At 35.2% G+C, this 20,184-nt stretch overlaps 2 protein-coding genes across 2 annotated transcripts in view; one reads left to right on the top strand and one right to left on the bottom strand.

The window, feature by feature from the left end:
* Nucleotides 1–20,184, bottom strand: part of LOC111507595 (cholecystokinin receptor) — a 324,837-nt gene that overhangs the window by 159,336 nt on the left and 145,317 nt on the right. The gene's annotated exons all lie outside the window — the stretch shown is intronic.
* LOC141485183 (uncharacterized) lies at nucleotides 8,489–13,608 on the top strand. Its single transcript, XM_074181408.1, has 2 exons — nucleotides 8,489–11,608; nucleotides 12,688–13,608. Exons 1-2 carry the CDS (start codon nucleotides 11,543–11,545, stop codon nucleotides 12,940–12,942), a joined length of 321 nt encoding a protein of 106 aa, XP_074037509.1. The 5' UTR covers nucleotides 8,489–11,542; the 3' UTR covers nucleotides 12,943–13,608.

The raw sequence follows: 20,184 nt of genomic DNA, 5'->3' as shown, positions 1-20,184 counted from the left end.
CTCGTACTTCATACATCAAAAGATTGTCGGAAAGGATGAGAAGAACTGGGTCCAAGTATACCATCGGAACCTGCTTCAGATCTGGGAATACTATCCGTAGCAGTCTCACAAAAATCAGGCCACCAAACGCGAACTACGATTCCAAGAATTGCATTTACCGGATACCCTGCGAGTACGGAGAATCATACATCGGTGAAACTAAGAGGCCATTAAAAATTCGCATTGCTGAGCACAAGAAACACACAACGAGAAGAAATCAGGAATAGCAGAGCACGTTTGGACTCATCAACATAACTTCAAGTGAGTTCAAGCTAAAATCATCCACAAGAAAGAACACTGGTTTAGGAGAAAATTCAAAAAAGTCGCACATATGTTTCCAACAACGCATTTAGCCAAGCTAGCGTAGAGATACGTAACATATGGAAACTTCTATTCAAGCGGAACACGACCAACTTCCGCCAAACGGTCAGCTCCCGCTAAATCCGATGAAACGGAGAGACATGAGAGGAGAAAGGTGAAAACACTCGAATGACCTATAAATAGTCAGATCTCGGAGAAATAAGTCCAGTTATCACCCGAAGATGATTGTGGATACTAACAATCGAAACGTCGTGAAGTAATTTGGCTTGGAATCTTTTGATTTTCAATTTTTATTTCTTGTTAATAATTTTTTAAATTTTCATCTCGTGTTAATAATTCAATTTTCTTACTTTTTGGTTGTTGCTTGTATTGTATTTCATTGATATTTTTTTTAAATTTATTTATTTTGATTTTTTATAGATTCTTTCAGGGATTCAGATTTTTAAACAGATAAACAGATTTCAAATTAATTTATATCATATCAGACAATGGAAATTCTAACTGATGAAAAGAAAGACCATATTATTGAGAGAAGCTCCATGTTACATGTCATAATGCCAACTAATCAGTTTTTGAGACAAACATTCAATGATATCGGTTATGAATCTTCAAATAGTAAAAAAAATCTGTCTCCTCAGTTTTTTTGACCCTTACTTCATCGGACAGAATATAAAAAAAATCACATTATAAATGTGTGAAGATAATTTCAAAAAGTCGAAAATGACAAGTGACTTGAACCTTATAATGTCATTTAGATTTCTCAAAGTGATTATTTCTCTCTCTTTCGGGTGAAAGTGAGGAAGTTATTGATACCGAAAACAATTTTTACCCATCAAACATTGATGAATCTTTGATAATAGCGACACAATTCTGTTTTCGTTCAGACCATTGTGACTGTACCACTTGATTCAATAACATGTCCTTACTGTCAATAAACTTCATAATTCATTCTGAAAGATTCCATAACGGGCCTCTTCCAATAGAAATATCGATATCCCATTATGTCAAGAACCCCGATCCTTGTATACGAGACAGTCTCTATTCATATAAGCTCTTGAAATATGATTCCGTATCAGAGGAAAGCCAAATACTTTCAGCTGGTATTGAGGTTTTATGAATTATTGTGAACGGTAGATATGGAAATACTCTAAATTATTGATTTCATAATCTTATTTGTATACATCTATTGGTAAATGATATATTTTTCTAATATTTTCATGATTCGAAAGTATGCCTCAAGATGAGTTTATAAAACATTTTTATCATGGAAAATACAATGCTGGAAAAAGGTGGTGGCTGTCCTCAGAAAAAAAACATTCATGGAATTGACGGAAATACAAACTGCGAATATCAAAGATAGATAAACGTCTCAACGACGGCCCCTTACAAAGTACATCTGAAATATTGCTTTCTGCTTCTCTCTGCAGCTTTTACTGGAAAATCCCATGATTCAATACCTGATCTCGTCAGTGGGGCTAGTAGGTACCTACGATGGAAATGAATAGATGAATGAAAAATATTTCACTCCACTTTTTGTCGATTGATCTTTTCGGTACAGGCATCTAGTTCTAACCTCCAGAGTTGGATGGAAAACTAGGATATCAATTGTTATTATATCGGCAGAATGATGATGATGCTATTTCTTTAGACCTCAACCTCAAAATTATACTTTTGTCGTGAAGCAGAAAAAATTCTGCCTGGAAAGTTCAGAAGGCTGTGAAAATATATCAGATACTGGAAATCGTATTGGTCTTGGTATTCAATGTTAGCAATTTCATTCATAATAATTATCAGATGTTTGTAATGTTTTTGTAGGCAAGACTTGAGTCTCGATAGTCAAATCTGAAACGATAAATATTCTAAAATTGGTTTTATATTCAGATTCCACATATGCTTTCAGGAAATCTTCAATTTTCATTGTAACTGTCATTTTATAGTTGGCATGACTATCTCTTTTTCAAAAAATCAATGACATGATAGTAGAACGAGATGAAAAAACATGATTACCACCAAAAATGACTGAAGAATGTAAATAAAGACCAATTGAATCTAAAAAGGGTTTACGAAAGTCGTTTTTATAATTCTATAGTGGCAGTATTTTATCACATTCAAAGGGCTGACCAACACCGGACTGGATTTGATACATGCTCATAGTTGCCAACTTGTCTTCTTGAAGACTGGAATCAACGACTCCAAAATAGAAATAGATGAATTGAAACTGAATAACACCTAGTAATGTATATTTTTTTGAAATTTTTTTCACTTTCAATATAGACTGTGATTTCAGTACTTGACAAATAATTGAATTAGTGCAAGTTTAGTCATATTATTGCATACCCAACGAATATGGCATTTCGCTGATATTTTGGCATTGAATTCAATCAAAATTGATCGATGATACTAGTTCATTAAAATTACATCCAAATATTTTTCAAGAACTAACGCAGATCAGCGTTGAAAGTTCTCAACAAAAGTTCAAGCAGTTCTCTTGAGAACTATTCGAGCATTTTGACCGTTATCTTATCACCTACTACCGCAGTAGTAGGCGAAACGTCAGGCATTAAAACCTGCAGACCACGGCCAAAAAATCCGGAAAATAGATTGACCCAGATTATTATTCTCATGAATAATCTCCAACCTTTTCACTTTCCTATATTTATAAAACCATACAAAATTTTTGCCGAAGTCGCCTAGTCATCTAATGGAATCCTGGTATTACTTCTGACACCCAGTAAAAAGTCACCAGAATAAATTTGCAAATAAACAGTTTTTTATATATATACAAATATATATATTATATATATATATATATATATATATATATATATATATATATATATATATATATATATATATATATATATATATATATATATATTCCTTATATATGCCGTATCATATGGCATCTTGCGTGTTTGGTTTTGACTATTTTACGTACAGTTGAGAAATGAATTTCGGTCAAATCTGATGTTGATTGTAATAGTTTCCCTCGAAATCGAATTCGAGATGTAGATTCTTACATACATTGAAACATACTCTCTGTGTTTCAAATCTTTAAACCTTATTCACTGGTATCTCTTTTTCGTATTGTTCACCATCGCTACACTGGAAAGAGCCTGCGTTGTCATCACACTCGTTATTACTGTTGGTACTTGTCCAAGGATGCCACATTTTGAACAGATAATAAAAATTTTAAGTAATTTGAACTGCACCAATATCGAATTTCAATACTCGAATCGCGACCAGTTCCTGAACTGAATACGACGGCGATAACCAACACCGCATTCCCCGATGTCTATTCATCACCGTAACATGACTTCAAATTTAATTTAATGACTCTTCAGCCAATCATAAAACTTGGTTTGTAAAAATTATCCAATACGAACCGCCAAGTCTACAGTCCACGTGGACTAGTTCGCTGCCGATTGATTTCTATGTATTGGTTTTTTGGCCTTTGAGAGTGCCGCCAACTTTAAGAGTGCACAATATTGTTTACTTCGACTATACACAAGTTCATTAAGTACTACCAAAACCACAAATGAAAATAGTTCAGATCACCCCACTCTATTACCGAAATTGCACTCATGAGTAACACACATATTCATTCAAATATATCAGTATATTGTAGCTATTTCAATTCATCATGAAGCCGACTCCATCATTCTCATTGCTCGTCAAAGCATAATGAAATACAGGGGTGAGCAGGCAATAAAATGAAATTTTTTTTTCAACCCCTTAGCTGCAACCCTCCCTAACTTTTTTTTTCAACTGCAAACCTATGTCGTGTATGGGCTCATTGAAAAACTCGTAAAAAATGGATTCTGACCATACCCTTTATTTTTTTGTGGAAATGAGAAAAAACTCTTTTGAAAAGTTACAAATACCTAACTTAGTGCTATCTACGGGTAAATCAACGTAACAGATGCTGAAATTGGCCTCCACCCTCGATGGTAAAACCCGTCTACGGAATTACGATTGGCCTCAGCCAGTATGTTATGTGATTCCACTCCAATTCTGCTTTTCAGATCTTCAATATTAGCCGGCCTATTTTGATAAACCTTGTCTTTCATATATCCCCGATAAAAATAATCTAATGGCGTTAAGTCTAGGGATCTTGGCGGCCATTCAATTGTACCACGTCGTCCAATCCAGCGTCCTGCAGATATGTCATCGAGATATTCTCTGACATTAATACCAATATGTGGGGGAGCGTCGTCCTGTTGGAACCAAAGTATTTCAGTGGGAATATCTGTATCTGCTTCATTGGGAAACATAACAGCTAAAGCAGGGCCTAATTCAAAGCGTAAAAAGTCTAAGTAGCGTGCAGCTGTAAGGTTTCCCTTAAAAAAGTATGGCCCTATTATTCTGTTGTTGATGATGCCTGCCCATACATTTACTTTCTGAGGATGCTGCGTACGAGCTTCGCATATCCAGTGTGGGTTTTCCTGACTCCAGAATCGATAGTTGTGCCTGTTAACTACTCCATGTAAATAAAAAGTAGCTTCGTCCGAAAAGAGTATGTTGAGTGGAAACCCATTATTCTCGTCACATCGCCTCATTATTTCCTCACAAAATCGCAAAAGCCTGTCATAGTCATCTTCCAAGAGCTCTTGGACAAGACATACCTCATATGGGTGGTATTTTCCTGTTTTCAAAAACCTCCCAATCGTACGTTTAGACGCAGGATTGTTTTGGGCTAATGAAACCGTTGACAAATGTTGATTTTCCTGCAGAGATACGGCAATGTCCAATTTTTGATCTTCGTCTAAAACATGTGGCCGGCCACTTCTGGGCAAGTCCTTCACTGTTCCATGTTCTTCAAATTTGTGTAAGATCTTACTCACAGTAGCCTGGAAAATGTGATTTTCCGGATATTTTGCATTAAATAAAGTACACATCTCACTTTGATTCCGAATTCTATCCCCACATCCCAACAATATCAAGACTTCGATACGCTGCCTCTCTGACAATACCATTTTTGTTTAGCAAATTAAAAAAGAACACTTTGAAGTTACCCAATTAATAAACTAAACATACATATTTTCAATTTCACCCAGAAATGCCACAATTTTGAAACTGAGTCAGGACTTTAGTTCTTATCAGGGTATTCATTTTGGTACAGAAAATGCAACAACCTTTATCTCTTGTTGAGGTACACTGGTCAACAATTGCGTGGGATGGAACTAATTTTATGTGTAAGTTTTTGGTGAAAAAATAAAATCCACAGAATGTTGATGCTACATTACGTTATCAGTTCAAATCAATAAAATTTGTTGTGGTGCCTGGCCCGGTTGGTCTGTTCCTAAAATTTGTAAACTTTTAGAAAGTAGGTTATGATGATCCTTAGCAATTGTTGAGCAATTACATCATAACCACTCATTTAATTTTTGCAACGTTAATTCACCCGTAAATAGCACTAAGTGGGTATTTCTTTTTTGGTTTTAAAAGAGTTTTTTCTCATTTCGTGGTAACCGCATGAGTAAAAAATAATTAAAGGGTATTGTCAGATTCCATTTTTTACGAGCTTTTCAATGAGCTCATACACGACATAGGTTTGCATTTGAAAAAAAAAGTTGAGAAGGGTTGCAGCTAAGGAGTTGAAAAAACAATTTCATTTTATTGCCAAAAAATGCTGATGTGTTTCAGCGTTTTTTTCCTAAAATACTAGTTAAAAAGATATTAATTTTATTCCGGACTTTTGCGCACCCCTGTATTAGAGACATCTATCCTGATGACACCTCCACACAAGATAATTCAGAAGTCTCTAAAATGTCTGTACTAAAAATGTCAGAGTCGGGGCTGATATTAACTGCACTGCCCTTGACCGAAATGGAGTTTTCTTTCGGTTGGTGAGCATTAGTATTATGGTGAGATATATTTCAATTTTACACTGATTGCAATTGATTGGTCACAGTCTATAAAAGCGGTATTTCAATTAGCAGGATATATGTTGATATTGGATTTACTGTGGGCGATATTTGTTTTGAAGGTAAAATATATTATAACAGGAAATTATTAATCTACTGAAAATTGGCGTATTGTATCTGTGCTTTGGTAAATGAATAATTTCAATTGTTAATGTGGATTTATGGTGCAGAGTGCAAGCTAATAATTCATACAGGGTGCATCAACGTCAGGTGGGTGGACGATAGCTGCTTCCCCATTGGAGACACCAAGAAATATTCGGAGGAAAAGATGTAGAGATTAATGAAAGCTGTGTTTCAATGATGATAACTAATATACAGGGGTGTCAAATGAATAATATGTGACAAATCACACTTATATTTAATCAAATAGAATATTTCAGATAATTTCACTCGATTGAATTGCTTGGGCAGAGTGCTTTTCAAAAATATAGGTTTATTTGGGTTCATACTGGGTGGTTCAAAAGTGATGTCTATAAATGGGTTTATTCAACACCAAATATTTCCTAATCGATCAAATGGAATGAGAAAATTTCCCAACCAAATATCCTTCGGATTCTTCGGTATGCAAAACATCTGAATGAAAAGTTTTGGGCGTAAAAGAGAAAACGTGTTTTTTTCAAAACTGGCTTTATTCATCAATTTGATCTCCATCAAGAGCCACACAAACATTCCAGCACCGCTCTAACATTGCAATACTACTTTTGTAGAACGATTTATCTTTCGCCCCAAAAAGGCCTCAGTTTCACCAATAAGATCTCTGTTCTGCGAACAGCCAGTAGTCGCTGAGTGACAAATCTGGCGGATACGGTGGATGTGGAAGCAATTTAAAGTTCCATTCATGTAGTTTTGATCAGTGTTTTGATCGAAAGATAGTCTATGAATATTACATCACGCACATCTCGGAATACTGGAGCCATAACTTTTCCAGCTAATTGTTGTGCTTTCGGATGCTTTGGACGAGGTTCACCAGTTGCTCTCCAATCAGATGACGATCGTTTTGATTCCGGAGTGAAGTGATGAATCCATGTTTCAATCATTGTCACACATTGACGCAAAAATTTTGGTATGTTAATCTTTATTCAATCCTTACAGATCACATACAGCATGATAGGATACGTCACAAATAAAAAACCGTGTGATGGTAGATGAATTTACAATCAACGATATTAAAATATCAGTATTCAATAGATTTGTACACATATACATGAAAAAATTCATTATATTTATACTCAAACATATGAGCAAACACATTTTCATTTTGCATCAAGAAATTCTTTGTTACTATAGTAACATTTGTCTTGCAAATGTACTTTCAATTTTGATTTGAAATTTTTTTTTCCGTTGCTCTCTCAGGTTTGCCGGAAGATAATTGAAAAACTTTATACCTCTATATGGGGAGCTTTTTTCATAGAATGATGAGTTGTGTGCAGGATTTCTGACGAGGTCTCCGTTTCTAGTTGGGTAACCATGGCAATGAGAAACTGATACATCTCAACATGTTGCATAAATAACATTATTCATTTGAAAACATAAATACATGGGACTGTTAAAATTTTATATTTTTGAAAATATGGTCGACACGATTCATCTGGTTTTAGATTAAAAATGAATCGAATAATTTTTTTTTTGGAAACAAATATTCTGCTTGAGTTAGTAGAGCATCCCCAGATGTTGATGTTATAGAATATGTTGCAGTAGATTAGAGCTTATATACATTGATGAGTTGATTGGTATTGAACATATTTTTAATTGCAATATAGCATAGTAACCTGTGTTCACTTTTTTGCTTATGGCATCAATATTATTTTCCCAACTCATTCCACTATCTATGACCTCCGACTTTCTACCTCCAACTGTCAACTACGAATTGCCTTATAAAGTACTATTCCCGAGTAGAGAGGACTGATTTCTCCGGGGGAAGGAAATATCACGAGCAGATAGTTCTTGGTTCACAGATGGATCAAAAACACCTTCCGGTTCTGGTGCAGTTGTTTTTAGTCGCAGACCCAGTACAGAGATATCTACCTACCTAGTAACTTATGCGACTGTATTTCAAGCGGAAATTTATGTCATTGAATTGTGTGCGGAGAGATTGGATAAATCCAATCTCACACACAAGTCAATAAAAATATTCTCGGACAGTCAAACGGCGTTGAAAGCTCTTGGCTCCTACCGAGCAACGTCTAAATTGGTAGCAAATTGCCAAAAACGACTCTCCTCGATAGGAAGACTTAACAGAACAGATTGTCTCTGGTCTGAATTCCTGGCCATACTGGCCTGGAAGGTAATGAAGCTGCTGACTCTCTTGCAAAGGAGGGTGCTGCAAGCCGCTTCATTGGACCAGAACCTGTCATTGGCATCGCTTTGGGCTTTGCCAAACAAACATTGAACACCTGGATGGCAAAGAGATTTATGGACTTTTGGCAGAATCTTCCAGGATTGGCTCACTCCAACGCGTTTATTCACCTTTCGAAGCTTGATACCAAACGGTTGTTGGACTACAGTGGGGATGAATTACGATGTCTAACAGGCCTTCTTACTGGTCACTATCATTTGAATTATCATATGCAGAGACTTGGACTGTCGGAAGACAGTGTGTGTCGCCTCTGCTTGGGAAAAGATGAAACAGAGCATATACTGTGTGCCTGCCCCGCTGGGGACCGAATCAGGTTATTAGAGTTCAGCAGATCCGTACTCTTACCATCTGATCTGAAAGACCACTCACCATACAAACTAATCGGCTTCGTTAAGAAGCTGGGTTTATTTGTCCTAGTGTGAATAGGTGTGAGCCACAATAAACCCTTGCAGGTGGCGGTGGAGGATCGAATAGACCCACTCACTTCAGACCTATCCTACCCTTCATAATTTTCATACTTCAGTGCGAATATATTTGAAAATTGAATGAAAACCGCTAACTGAAATGCGTCTTTACTGTTTAAATCAGAACTAGTAAAGACTTGCATTATGTTTCATCGCTGCATTGTCTAAAGCCTACTTGATCAAAATTTGAGTTCCACATTCTACACGAAATAACCTTGAAGTTCTGTATTGTGTTTCAAAGATGACTCTAGCAAAACATCAAGAGTGCTACACTTTTGGAAAGGCACTTTTTAAGCTCTATCGAAATATGTAGTAATAAATCCATGGTGTCTGATTAAAAAAATAGTTCTCCATCAGTGACTATTGATATATCATTTGAAAAATAAATTATTCACACCATTGAATTCTACGAAAAAAGTGCTTCAAAAATGTTTCCATAAAAATCAGAGAATTTTGACAGGAAAAACGTTACAGCAACTTTTCGGAAATGTACAGGTATCGGTTTTCATCTATCCAGTTTAAAAACAAGAGTTCAAATATGAAATTGTCCAATTTGGTCCACTCTATACAAACAGTATTGATACGCCAGAAGAAGCTATCGTATAGTGGAATACGTCTGGTGGTTTTGTGGAAATCACACATTGAAGTGTGTTTTTTGTATACCTGATGAACGATGTAATGATTTATATCATTATTATGTGACTTCGTTTGTAGGTCAGCAAAGTCCTCAAATTTCTTACTCTTATATAACTGCATTCGTTCGTACACCCCCTTGACAAACAATATTTCCACTATGATTCATAATATTCATATTACAATCAACCGACAATTTATTTTAAGTTTGTGTCGGGAACTAATGTTTGGTCATTTGTCAGACGACAAAGAGTATAATCGTTTTCAAATTCCGAGAGTAACGAGTAGCAAGCTCAACTGAAAAACGCAGTAACTCATCTGAATGTTGCACTCAACTTCTTCAATAAACATTGCCATTACGTTCCACGTACCTCATATTTCAGATTTAATGTGGCAGTTGGTTGTTACTTTTGTGAAAGCAATTGTTTCCTCGAGGCCCTCCGAGACAAACATCCTCAGCATGAAATGGAGTAATTTTTAATTTTCTGTTCGTTTGTGTTTTCATTGTTCAAGCAAAATAAATGAAATGAGCCGTGTCATTTCGTATTTCACAGAAAATGGATTTTTTGAGCAAATTTGAATAAAAATAATTTTCATTTGTTTGGTTTTAGCTGCAATATGGAGTATTTGAACTACCTGTGTTCTATAGAGGTGAACTAACCTGAATCACATTAATATCTTTTGAAAAACATATGAAATGTGATAACCCAATCGAATTTTAGGTCTCGGAAATTTTGAGTATAATGACATCATAAAAAATATGTATTAAAATTAATAAATGTTTTGTTTTATAAATATGTCATTTACAAAGTAATAAGCATCTTTTGCATTTTGGAAATGACTTCTTCTATATGGCTCCGTGATAACGTTATTCTGGATAAATAATAGGTAAGGTTAGGTCAGAACTGAGTGGATCTATTCGACTGTCCTGACCGTCCTCCGCATCCCGCAACGTTTTATTGTGGCTCACACCTATTCACACTCGACCACTAGTATTAACAGTAACACACTAGTATTAACAGAATAGCTGAATGTTTGTGAATGATTATTTTATGTTTCTTCTTTGGGTATGACAGCATGAGAACTTATAAACGGGCAACCACGCGTGGCACCACATCGATAGAGGTTTACTAGCTGGCTGCGCTAGAGATTATTGTGAAGAAAAGAAATTACAGGGATGTCGCAAAGAATTTGTGAAAAAAAAACGGGTGCTTCAGTAGAAATGGGTTACAAAGAATCCCGGTTAGTCTTCAATGCTGAAGAAGAAGAATCAATCATAATAGGGTATTTATTAAAGTGTGCTAATATTTATTTTGGATTGCTGCCCACTGAAGTAAAAAAATCAGCGTATCAATGTGCTATGTTTTACAATATTGAGAAGGTCCCAGAATCCTGGAAAACTAATTAGATGGCGGGCAATGACTGGTTTACGGGTTTTATGAAGAGAAACTAATGTCTATCTGTTTTTTTTTTGAAAAGTACAGATCGGCAGTAGAAAGATTCGATTTTCAACCATCACGGATTTGGAACGTTGATGAGACTGGTGGGTACTTATTTTACCCGCATATCAATTTTTCTTATTTTGATTTATATACCTCCTACCTATACTTTTAGTATTTGAATTAAGTTTTTATTATAACTAGGTACCTAGCTATATATTTTGTTCTTTTTCAAAGGTATCACAACTGTACAAAAACCAAAGAAAATTGTAGCAGGGAACGGCATAAAGCAGGTCGATGCTGTGACAGCTGGCGAAAGAGGTTTACTGGTTACACTTGCAGTGTCAACAAGTGCTGTCAACAATGCTGTTGATGAATGGATCGAAAGTATCTCTTGCAAGGATTGAGCGCAAGCAGAATGTATCAAAGGTGATATCAGAGATTTCTGTTGTTTGAATTGTAATTCAGAAGATTAATACGATTACTCTTTCAGTTCGTAGGTGTTTAAAACAGTTCCTAATCCGTGATATTTTCTGTTGATTTTGTATTAAACTATATTTTATATATGTTGTTTAAGTCTGAAGACGATAATAATTAAGTTTAAAGATGTTTATCAAAGACTCATTACCTAGCTTTCAAGATAAAAAATGTGCTATTTTCTACCTCATCGTATGATGTTGTTTAAGTTATATATCTGATTAAGTTTGAATATGAAAAATATGTCCTGTTCAAGACTGATAAATAGTTATTTTACTTTGTTACGTTGAAATATTTAAAAGTATTTTGGGATTTCGTATATTTATTTTTCTTTATATTAGTCAGCATAACCTATGTTAATTTTTACCCCTTCTGTTAATACTTGTCCCATACCTGTTAATTCTAGCCCCAAACCCGAGGAAACAATTAACAATCTCCATTTTTGGGAAAAAACGTTCTATCTACGGCATCGATACTATTAAGCTAGTTTTGAGGTCATTACGTAATACCTGAATGATTTTATCATCATGTATCTCGAAAATCAAGTCTAAATATTGAATTATTTCTCAGCTACAACTAAAAATATATTTATTGTTAATTGTAGCCCCGGTCTATCCTATCACAAGTATAGTAATCCCATTGAAAATTCTAAAGTAAGGGGTGCTGGGGATGAGGGGGTTGACAACACAATGGTGATGTATTTGATTTTGATGAAATTGTTTATCCCTGGAATAGAAACCGACGAGTCTGAGTGATTTTCAATTCGCAGATTGGGCAGTGACAAGTTGCAGCTGGGACATACTGTATATACAAAATAACTGTTTCAGAACCTACATAGACCAAACCATAAGAAAAGTCTCCAACAGAGCCTATGAGCATTACTTTCATCATCAACGCTGGTTTTCCTCGGAAATATTATTTCCAACCCCCTTTTAATTGTATATCAATGACTTGATGGAAGGAACCAAGAATCAAATATTTTGCTTTACTGATGACAGCAAACTTGTCTCGATCTTTCATTTGCATTCCAGGATATCGGTTGCAGATGCACATTTCCACCGGCAGCAGGAGGTTGGAGAGAAAGTAACCAGGTTCAATTCAATGCCAAGAAAACCCAAACATCGATTTTCTCCAAAAAGATACATGTCCCCGAACCGGATATAATAATGGCACAACAGACAATTGCGCTTTCGGCTACGATAACTTCCTTGGGGGTTGAAATGGACACCAATATGTCTTGGCATAATCATATCGCTGGAATTGCAAAGGCTGCTGGTGATAACTGAGTTATTACCTAAAGACGATTGTGGATACTAACAATTGAAACGTCGCGTCGTGAAGTAACTTGGTTTGTAATCTTTTCATATTTAATTTTTCATTTCCTGTTAATAATTTTTTAATTTCCATCTCGTGATTATAGTTTTTTAGGTTGTTGCTGGTATTTTATTTCATTGTCATTTCAGTTTTTGTTTTCCTAATATAACAAGTATAGCTGAGGCTCCAGTCAATCTAATAATAACACTGATGATTTTCAAACAAGACTCAACCTCTAACGGAAGCAAGAAACTCTTTGGAAGGTTCGAAATAGATGAACAATTCAACCTAGCAAGCCACTATTATAATATTCATGCAGTCATTGTTCACTGTGGTTCTGGCGTTGAATTTGGTCATTATTACGCCTTGGTCAAAGAAGAAACGGACTGGTTTAAGTTTGACGATAGTCGTGTCACTAAGTGTTCTGGCGAAGCATTGAATTTATTGGAGCCTCTGGAGACACCCTACATTTTGTTTTATAAGAGAGAGGACATTGTTAGATCAAGATCTTCAGATGATGTGGTGCTGTAGGTTTTTCCGGGTTTTCCTGCAGCTGAAAAAGCAAATGCGCCACTGGAATCAATGAAGTCGCCCCGGAGCGCCAATTGATTTTTATTGTTGTTTTTATTTTATTTTTATCGTTGTTTTAATAAAAATATAACTGTTATTTTTCAGATAATTTCTTTCTTTATTTTTTTATCGATTCTTTCAGGTATTTCAAATCAATTTATGTCATATTAGACAATGGAAGTCAGAACTAATGAAATGCACTACGAAACATTGTCAACTACCTTGAATAAAACAAACAAAGGTTTTGATGGGCATATTCTCTTTCGGGGTAATAGCCATAACATTTAAAGAATATATGTTTGAAACATTCTCTTTGAACAGATTCAATACTGTCTAATGCGTTTTTATATGAAGGTGACCAAATGACTGTGGCATATTCTAGTTTGCTTCTGAAAAATGTGAGGTGAAGTATTTCCAGACTGTCTATATCAGCAAAGCAGGACCAATTTGTAACAAAGTAACCGAGTAATTTCATTGAAGTTATCATAATTTTGTTAATATGTTCACTAAACGTAACTGTAATGTCAAATGTATACTGTTAAATGTATCTCGAAATGAGCTTGTCTCATGATTTTTGGTTTATAGTTCACTTGATTGAAAAACAGTGCACTTTGTTTCATCTCTCTAAGTACCGTAGTTTTCCCGTAATTAATTATTAAAAATCGAATGTGGTAGGGTAGTGACGTCACACCCCTATTCCCGCTTCTCGTTAGATTGACCAATAGGAACAATAGAAATAATCAACATTGCCAAATCGTAAAACATACGGAGCCTATACTTATCAATTCAATTATGGAAATGTATATTAACCCGTTAACGTTTCAATTAATGAAAAATTCTCCACATGGAATAAAATGTACACGAAAAATCATGTTTGAAAATAAGTTCTATATCTAAAATCAGTACACAAAGTCGATAGATCACAAAATATTTATCGAAACTATGATTTTATGCATTATTTAATAATATACAGTTATGAAAATCAAAAAATATGTTCAACTGCAATTCATTATAAAAAAAAAAACGATTCCTACAAATATAGCTACTTTCAAATATAGCTACTAAATTCAAGAATTGAAGGCTCGCTTAAGTAATTTGTTGAATCTTTGAAAACTTGGGAGGAAGGTTGAATGAGAACAAGTATAGACAGAATTGATTGTACTCGAACTGATCCAACAAAAGCTTTTGAGGTAATAATACCATTAATCATATGATGAAATTTAATACTTTCAGTAACAGGATTAACTTCAGAAAATACTTTCTGTGAAGAATACTTGAAGTTGAAATGGAAAACTGCGTCATTAAATTCAATATTTACGTTCCCCATTTATTTATAGTCACTTTTTAAATGATTTTTATGAAGTCTTGGAGGAGTAGAAGGATTATAGTTCTTTCTTTTCAATACTTTCACTAATTTTTTTCTAATCATTTTATCCTTTGGGAACCTAAACTCATTATATGAAATAACTCACTTATAAACCAATGCGCTTTCTGTTTTCTTGTGCTTTTCCGCACAATTAAAATCAACACAAGAATGCACCATATCAACATTCAAATATATCTCTAAAACACTTTTGAAACATACACAAACTAAACTCGATGAAAAAACGAACCTACGCGATGAATACTCCATTTTCCTGAGAAAATGAACGATCAATTGAAATTTTCTGTAATTATTCATTCATTTTTTTTAATGAATGAAGCCTGCAAACAAGTAAATATACAATAATAAGATCGCTGGAATCCACGAATTAAGCATAAAAATGGACCATAATATTTGCCTTGATATATGTAGTACAAGTTATATCTAAATATCATTCTAAATAGAATTAAACGAGCCACCCACCAAAAATAAGAAATTCAACGTTACTGGTATATTAGCCATATTCTCATCCAGTCAGCCAGCGCCCTAGGTCCCTTTTATTTATATGACATTCATTTCGGTTTTGTCTTTTATCGAAGGATGGAAAGTTTTGATTTAATTTTCATTTTATCTCGGCCAAGGAGCAGTGTGATGACTGAAAAGAGAAGCAAAAATATGTATAGTGAAATATAGAATTACTCCAGAACATATCAATCCAAAAATAACCTCAGAAAATATTTTTCGGAATGTAAACTAATGAAACGGAATATGCAGCAAAATAGGCACCCGCCGAGACCTACCTTTTACAAAAAAACGTTCTTTAAAGAGATAATTGTAACAGTTGTATTTACACCGAGTAGATAACAATAACAACAAAAATGGCGTCTGTCAAATTGGATCATCAGATCTGTGATTGGTTATTGAAAACCAATACACTTTGGCTACTCCGATCTAGACACGATCAATTTTATGGGTCAACAGACACGCGGTCAATTTAAATTCTTGCTTATCGAATTATTCTTTTTTCTGCAAATATAAAGAGATTTTGGGACCGATTAGGCTTGATGAGTATAATATACCCCTAACTCGATCAGTCTATAAGCAAACCAGTATCATTTTCCATAGCATGAAACAAGTCCATTGTTTTGGTAGGAAGTATTTCTGATATACATGCAAGTATATCAAATGTGTACCTTGGAGACATTATTATCAATATTCATTAAAAAAAGATTAATAAACTTTTTCAACAATAAAAGGCCTTCAGAAACTGGAGATAATCCAACAATACGAACCAAAACGAAAGTAACGGTATTTGACCTAAACAATTCCGCATCTTTGAATCAGATAATCCAAACCCCGGATGGACGTATATTTCTTATTTCCAGGATTCGTGATGATGCATTTGTTGTTTGCTTTTGAACCGGCGCACCTTATCTGCTGATTATAGTCTCGCCTCTTCCGAACAATTGAGAATGGATTGTTCCAGAACTGAATTGAGCTCAGCGGAATGAAGTAAAATGTTTTATTTGTCGTAGGTAACTGAAGAAAACTTTTCAATAAGAATGCTGAGAAACGATTATGAAAATTAATATCAGTGGTGAAATTGGAAAAGAGTCAATTCGAAATTAGTGTTACTTTGGTTGAATATATAATTTTCATTACATGCTTTTGTTAACTCGCTTTGTATCTATTTTCAACAGTTCCAGACATACATTTTCTCAATTGATTTTGAAACACTTACCTCCAATCGATTGAGTTGGAATTTTAGGTAACAATTCACGATTAGCTAAGTGACGCCATTCTATATCCAATATGGCGGACTGCCCATGATGGTGGACTATTTTTTACACACCCCATGATATGCCAGTCAAATGAAAGTGTTCATTGATGAGAAAGAATACGAAAAATAACATGACATTACTTAAAATCCAATTGGACAGAACACCTAAGATAACGCACTATTTATACATTGTGATACCCCTTCATTTTTGTAATTTTTGAAAGCAGATATTTGATTTTCGGACAACAATTCATGATTAGCTGAGTGACGCCATTCTATATTCAGAATGGTGGACTGCCCAATTTGGTGGACTATTTTTTTACACACCTTATAATATTGTAGTCGAATGAAAGTGTTAACATAACTTTACTCAAAATCCTATTGGACACCTGATTAATCACCTCAACAATAATGGATTCTACACAAATGCATTTGCAGATGACATAGTTATCTTGCAGACCGGCAAATTTGTGAACACACTGTGCGATAGGGCGCAGGATGAGCTCAAATTAATAGAAATACGGTGTAAGGAATACACACTATTGAGCAATCCTAAGAAGACTGAGATGGTCACCAGGAAAAGAAGTTTAACGGGCTTAAAACCTCCCGAAATCTTCAAAAGCAAAGTAAACTTTTCTGAAGAGGTGAAATACCTCGGTAGTATCCTCGACAGGAAGCTAACATGGAACTTTCACCTACAGACTAGATCACAAAGAGCATATGTGACTTATGAGCAATATCGGAGGACAGTGGAACGCGCATGGGGTCTTCCACCCTGTGTGGTCACCTGCAATGATAAGATAACGTTCGGAGCCATCGCATGGGGACCGAAAATTCTACAAGCAACGGCCATCCAAAAATTATATCAAATGCAGCGATTTGCTTGTTTAAACTTCACAGGAGCCATGACAACAACACCAACCGCGGCAATGGAATTGATTACTGGTCTGACCCCTCTGGACTTGTACTTTGAGGAAGTTGCGTTAATGGCCATGTTACGATTGCGCATGACTGGTGTAAACCTCGAAATAGGAATGGGTTGATTGAGACTGAGCCTATGGCGAGAAGCGCTTACTGCGCAACCTCTGCTGCAGGCAGCCAGTGATGCAATTGAACCTAGGTTCGTGTTTAATAAACCCTACAAAATACAAATTAAACAGAACACGAAGACAGATGCTACAAATGCAATACGCATATATACAGATGGCTCAAAAACCAAAGAAGGCTCAGGATGTGGAGTGTATTCCAGATCACTAAGCCTAAGGATTGAATGGGGATTGGGAAAAACACCAGCGTGGTTCAAACAGAACTGGCTGGTATCTCAATCGCCACAAAAGAAATAACCAGGAAAGGAATTTCTGGCAAAAACATAACAATCTGCACTGATAGCAGACAGGCCCTATTAGTCTTGTACAGACAACGAGTTACCTCAGGGATAGTACTAGAGTGCCACCAAGATTTATCCAAATCCTTGGTAGATAATAACATTATCCTGAGGTAGGTTAATGGGCACGACAGAAGTAAAGGTAATCGCATTGCCGACTCTTCAGACAAGGAAGTGTCTGGACTAAGAATTTCAGAACCCAGTGACACATACGGCCTGATAACTTCGAAAATTGCGGAACTAGCCAAACGTCACAACTATGCTCAATCTCTAAAGAGATGGAATGGAATCAAAGGATGCAATCTTGCCCTGGATAGGTGACGCCGGAGAAATATCTGACGATGACCAGGAAAAATCTACGATTGACAGTAGGATTTCTGACTGACTACTGTCAACTAATGAAACACCTCCGTAATATGGGGCTAGTTGACACACTTTTACGCAGGATGTGTGAACAGGTAGATGAAACTGTCAGGCATGTCCAATGCGAGTGTCTGGAGTTATCGTCAATAAGAGAGTGTGTGTTCGGCGAGTCTTGGCCTACACCTGCCGATATAAAGGAGATGTCTCCCAGTGACCTGTCCACCTGTACAATGGTCACATGTGACATGTGGACTAAGTGCTGTGGGCCTACACTCACCCTCCTTATTTTACAGATACAGATGATAGTCAAATGAAAGTGTTAACTGAAAAGAAAGAATACGAAAAATAACATGACGTTACTCAAAATCCAATTGAACAAAACACCTAAGATAACGCACTATTTATACATTGTGACACACTTAAGATGAAGACACTCCTTCATTTTTGTCATTTTTGCAGATATTTGATTTTTGCACAACAATTCATGATTAACTGAGTAACGTCATTCTACATTCAATATGGTGGACTGCCCAAGATGGGGGACTATTTTTTTACACACCCTATGATATTGCAATCAAATGAAAGTATTTGCGGAAAAAAAAAAGAATACGAGAAATAACATAACGTTACTCAAAACCCTATTGGACACCTGACTACTATATAGATAACGCACTATATACACAGCGTGATATACTTAAGATGAAAATACCCCTTTATTTCAGTCATTTTTGAAAGCAGATATTTGATTACCGTACAGGCATAGACCTTCATGGGTCGCACTTTTCGCAATACTCAGTCCAAGTGATAGCTCCAAACCCAGCTTAGTGCGTTCCTGCAAAAAGAACAAATTCTTGAAATTTTGCTTCACGAAATGACTCATTTGAAAAAAGTTGTTTGAAAAATGATTTTGATCCTACATAACAAATTTAAAAAAAAATTTGAATTTCATATTCAAGTCCGATTTTCAACTAATGGTTCTAAAAAATAAGAAGCTACGGAAATTATAAATTCGTTATGATGTAGGAATGATAATGAAAAAGCAAATATTCATAACCTGTAAATACATTCATTCAATTGATTTCGATTATTTTACCATTTCTGTAGTTTCTTATTCGGCACCATTAATTGAAAATCAGACTTGAATATGAAAATTGCAAAAAAAATTGAGTTTGCAATTTTGTGTTCCCAAGCGAATTTTTCAAATAACTTATTTTGGTATCTCCAACGCGAAGCAAAATAATGAGGCTGTCACTCGAGCCAAATATTGCAAGAAATGCAAGTCATGTACCAAAAATCAAATCTCTGCTTTTGAAAATCACTAAAATGGAAAGGTGTCTTCATCTTTAGTGTGTCACACTGTATATCAAATGAAACGATCTACTAAAAAGGACACGAAAAGTATCATAACTTCACACTGAATCAAATATGGCGAACGAAAGGATTAGTTTTTTATGTACCCCACTATGAAATTCACAGAACACACAAAAGAATAATCTTGAATCTGCAAGAAAATCTATAATGGAATAATTGCCTTTGATGAATTATAGTTTTCAATACAGCAAAATTCAATTTAGCAATGAAGGATCATTTGTTGTTATAAATTACATCCTGACCTTCGTTTGGTTTTGTTAATGATTAGACCAATTCTGAAATTACGCTCTTTGAAGTTATACCTATATGAATATTTCTTGTATACATTTCCTGTATATACCAGCATAGTTTCTTTGGAAAGAAAGAAACTTGTTAATTTCCCC

This window comes from Leptinotarsa decemlineata, unplaced genomic scaffold (genome assembly GCF_025532065.1).
Source record: "Leptinotarsa decemlineata unplaced genomic scaffold, Ldec_3_MD MMD2_tig00026314_RagTag_RagTag, whole genome shotgun sequence".
Taxonomy (NCBI): domain Eukaryota; kingdom Metazoa; phylum Arthropoda; class Insecta; order Coleoptera; family Chrysomelidae; genus Leptinotarsa; species Leptinotarsa decemlineata.
Note: the sequence above shows the minus strand (reverse complement) of the source record. Positions and strands in the feature narration are given on the sequence as shown.